Consider the following 5,000-nt stretch of genomic DNA (forward strand, 5'->3'; position numbering starts at 1 on the left):
TCTGTAATTATCTGTTGGAAAGACAATGATTATAAATCATAATAATGTACCAAATTTGAAGGCAATACTTAACATGTAGCACGAAACTGGCGCCTCTGACCGTGGCCTTCGTAAAGTTATGGCCTGATACTGACCAAAAAATGACGTCAAAATGCCAGTCTTTTGCCACAAAAGACAACAAATCGTGAGTTGTATTCAATAGTTCAACCAGCCTTCGTAAAGTTATGGCCTGATACTGACCAAAAAATGACGTCAAAATGCCAGTCTTTTGCCACAAAAAAAAGAAAACAAATCGTGAGTTGTATTCAATAGTTCAACCAATGAAATAACTTGTTTCCATGAGCTCTACTAAGGACAACTCACTAGGCGGTGCAAAAACCAAATAATGACGTCAAACTGCCAGTCCTTTTGGATTTCAGTATCAGGCTATAACATAACGATGGCTACGCTCTGACCCCAGCCATCGTTAACATAAAGCCTGACACTAGAACCCTCTAGAACTGGCAGTTTGACGTCATTTTTTAAGTTTGTGTAGCCTCTAGTGAGTTGTCGTTAGTAGAGCTCAAGGAGACAAGTTATTCCATTGGTTGAACTATTGAATACAACTCACGATTTGTTTTCTTTTGTGGCAAGTGACTGGCATTTTGACGTCATTTTTTGGTCAGTGTCAGGCTATAGATAGTTCGAAGATGACGTCACTCAGGTCTTTGTTATTGTTTTTTTGCCATCCGCGTTTATGAGTAATTCTCACTGAACTGTATTAACCTGACTATAAACGTTCATGGATACACACAGTTTTGTGTGTTGGCTCGTTATACTTCCGGATGGCAATGTTATGAGCTTTTTAGCTAAGCGCATACTATCTATAAGTCAACGATGGCTACGTTCGAACGCGGGTGTCACACCAGAAGGCCACAAAACCAAGCACACTATGCACACATTTTATATACACACACAAACACACACACACACACACACACACACACACATACATACATAAAGGTAGGATGCAGAATCGTTACGCTGCTATGCTATTTCGAAACTGTAAAAAAAAAAATATAGAAAATCGACTCAGTTTCCACAGCAAAGATTAGTTCATTTCGTTTATTATGTTAAAATTTAAACAAAGTCTCGGTGTCCATCGACACAGAGCCACCAACGAATCACCTGTCGTCGAAGAGGAATGGGCACGATCTATATTACATTTCCATGTGCTCGATGTCATTGGTCACATTGGAATATGTGCTCAAAGTGACCCACATAGTGAAAAGTGTTCACAGTTTTTGAAATATCTAACATCCCATTGGTCATTTTGTTCAGCTTGACACATGGGTATGCATAGAACTTTCATAAACAAAGCAGCGTGTTTAGATTTCTGAAGAAATACCCAATCGTTGGACAGCAACAACTCATGTGATTGATGACTTGGTTGGGCGAAAACATGAATATAGATCGCTCCCATTAACTCTATAATATAGATAGTTCGAAGATGACGTCACTCAGGCCTTTATTATTGTTTTTGCCATCTGCGTTTGTGAGTTGTTCTCACTAAACTGTATTAACCAGACTATAAAAGTTCATGGTTACACAGAGTTTGTGTGTTGGTCCGTTATACTTCCGGATGGCAATGTTGTGAACTCCTTGGCCAAGCGCATTCTATCTATACCTCGAAACCATCGACAGTGTTGCCTGGTTGGCGGATTTTGTCATCGCGTGGCAGGGGAAAAACGGCCTGGCGGATGGCGGATTTTTTTTGGAGGATTTTTGATGATTTGTATACCCTTAAAAAAAGTAGAAGTTAGCAATCAAGTCTGATTATTTCCTCTTTTTCCTCCATCAAGTGACTTTTAGGAGTACCTGTTCTTAGTGTACTGTTGGCCTAGATCTATATTACACAACTTAATTCAGATTAACCGAAGGTGAAAACAATAATATTCGAGAGACTAACTCCCGCTCAAACAAAATCGAAATTCCGAATCTCCATGTCTTTAAAAAGGAAACATTTGTAAATAGTTAGAAACACACTATCCTTTATTATAAGTGTTTTAAATCAAATGCCGGATTTTTTGGCGGATTTTGGGCAAATGTCACAGGTGAAGTAAGATTTTGGTGGATTTTGGCGGATTTTCTCGCATAAAGTTGGCTTGATTTTTGCAAAGCACCTGGCAACACTGACCATAGAATAACTCTTTCTAGCATCTCGCCATCACTGATATATCTTAAGTTCACTAAGAGATAGAATCGGGACTGTGAATGGAAGAGGGAGTGTTCTACGACTTCACGAAAATTGATTCTTTTAAGAAGAAAAAGAAGAAGAAGAAGAAGAAGAAGAAGAAGAAGAAGAAGAAGAAGAAGAAGAAGAAGAAGAAGAAGAAGAAAAATGAGGAGAAGGAGGAAGAGGAGAATGAAGAAGAAAAAGAGGAGGGCGATGAGGAGGAGGAAGAGGAGGAGGATGATGGTGATGATGATGATGATGATGATGATGATGATGATGATGATGATGATGATGATGATGATGATGATGATGATGATGATGATGATAATTATCAAATTATAATTCATAACCAACATAAACTTTCATTTACTACACTTTCTGTGACTCACCGCAAAAGTATGAATAATCCCAGGAGCTTTTGTTACGGTTGCAGTTATAAGCAGCGTTCCCACAGGAAAGGCAATATCGGGCAAGGATAGATAATTTACTTTTGGATAAAAATCTGCCGGGCGAAAGGTCTTCTGCCTCGTGTAGCCAGCAATGTCTACCTAAAGGGAAATATTGCAGATGAACAAAAAAAGAATATGAAAATAGAATAAGAGAATAAATAAATAAACGAATGAAGGGCGACTTGTCTGACCAAATTTTACAATACGTGTTTAATTTTCCTGAGCACTGCAGTATTGTCATGATTTCGTCATGCCAGCGTTTTCTTGATCCAATGCGTTTAACCAAGCACTCATATTACCTGCTAGCTGGATATAACCAAAGAGTGTGTAGGGTAACGTAGTTACCAAGAGCTCTCACTTGTCTTAACCGCAATGCTATTGTCGCGTGCCAGGCGAGACAGCGAGGTGGGTGTGCTCCGCGTGTATCATGCGCGCTAGGCTTACTGATACAATGAAGAAAATACGAGTAGAAGACGGAAGATGCTTGGCTTCACCAAAAGCGGGAAGTGAGAGCTCTTGGTAACATAACAATCGTTACCTACACGCTCTTTGATATAACGTGCCAACAGTAACACACAAAACAATGTGTAACCATGAATGTTTATAATCTGATTGTAAGAATGGGTACAATCTATATTACATTTCGGTGTGCTCTAGGTCATTGGTCTTATTGCAAAATATGCTCAAAGTGACATACATAGTGAAAATTGTTCACAGATCTTGTACTATCTAACATTCCGATTGGTCATTGTGTTCAGCTTGACACATGGGTATGTTTACAACTTTCATAAACAATGCAGCGTGTATACATTTGTTCAGAAATGTCCAATCGTTGGACAGCAACAAATCATTTTATTGATGACTCGGTTGGACGAAAACATGAATATAGATCGCTCCCATTTATTGAAAACCACTCGTAATAATGGCTGGCTAAAAACAATAACAAAGAGCTGAGTGATGTCAATTTCAATACTTCTGTATTATGCGACGTTGTTACAAGACACGCTACAGCACCGATTTGGCCGCAGTTGTCAGATAGTGATGGCAATGAAGATGATAATGATGATGGTGATGATGATGATGATGATGATGATGATGATGATGATGATGATGATGATGCTGATGATGATGGTGATCATCCCAAAAACATGTCTGCCTCTACAAAGTAAGAAAAAGAATTCAATAAAAAATAAACCATCCCAAAAAACATATCTGCCTCTACAAAGCAAGAAAGAAAACTAATAAATACAGGAAAAAATAATCCCTCCTCAAAAAATCAGAATGTCTCGGGGCAGACATTTCTTTTTGAAATGTATTCTTTTTCTTGTTTATTGTCTGCACCGTTTCATTTACACTTGTCTGTCCCTCCAGGAAAATTCCACCCTCCCCCCCTCCCAAATTATGCCCCCAAGACATGCCCCCCCAAAAAGTGCAATTATGCCACAAATTGTGCCAGAAATGTCAAATTATCCATTTAAAAATGCCGTTGTTGATGCATTTTGTATCTATTTATTCATAAAAGTCTTGAACAAAAGAGCAATAATAAATTATTACAATTGACAAGCAAGCCATAAACAAATCCAAAAGCAAGAAGAGGAAGAAGAAGAAGAAGAAGAAGAAGAAGAAGAAGAAGAAGAAGAAGAAGAAGAAGAAGAAGAAGAAGAAGAAGAAGAAGAAGAAGAAGAAAAATAAAAGAGATTTCAACTCAAAACATTGAACGCCTCAAAATATTTTCGCAATCGACATCTGGATACCTATTAATGAAAAAACATGTACATGAAGTTATGCAACACTTATTATTAATAGCATTTAATTGATGTTAGTTGATGTTATAATTCATATAAAAATGTGTTCTTCTGAAGAGATTAAGTGTGATACAGACGAATGATCCATCACGTGAGTTGGTACTTACGATCTGTGACCATTGAATTAGTTGAGGTTTCTTATAGAGAGAATGCGCTTGGCCAAGGAGTTCACAACATTGCCATCCGGAAGTATAACGGACCATCACACAAACTCTGTGTAACCATGAACTTTTATAGTCTGGTTAATACAGTTTAGTGAGACCAACTCACAAACGCGGATGGCAAAAACAATAACAAAGGCCTGAGTGACGTCATCTGCATACTATCTATTGAACGGTGGGCTGGGGCGATATGATTGTTTACACATTATTATGACATCTGGACATATTGAACTATTGTGTCGATAAAATTGTTCTCATACTTGTAATATTGTGATATTTGGGCGTGTCTGGTGTCCACTGTAAAAAAGATAAACACACTTCTTATTTTGTCCTGTATTCAATCAAATACAGATGAATCAAAACAACCTAC

The 5,000-nt window shown here is 38.0% G+C and overlaps 1 protein-coding gene across 1 annotated transcript in view; it reads right to left on the reverse strand.

The window, feature by feature from the left end:
* LOC144959267 (uncharacterized) overlaps positions 1–5,000 on the reverse strand; it is a 20,059-nt gene that overhangs the window by 8,872 nt on the left and 6,187 nt on the right. Inside the window, exons 6-7 of the mRNA XM_078891811.1 lie at positions 2,605–2,763; positions 1–11 (exon numbers count right to left, since the gene is read on the reverse strand). The exon at positions 1–11 is cut by the window's left edge and continues 162 nt beyond it. Of these exons, the coding sequence (XP_078747937.1) occupies positions 1–11; positions 2,605–2,763 (170 nt within the window). The remainder of the gene's footprint in view (positions 12–2,604; positions 2,764–5,000) is intronic.

The sequence above is a fragment of the Berghia stephanieae genome, chromosome 13 (assembly GCF_034508935.2).
Source record: "Berghia stephanieae isolate SIO BIC M18660-M18661 chromosome 13, UCSD_Bste_1.3, whole genome shotgun sequence".
NCBI classification, from domain to species: Eukaryota; Metazoa; Mollusca; class Gastropoda; order Nudibranchia; family Aeolidiidae; genus Berghia; species Berghia stephanieae.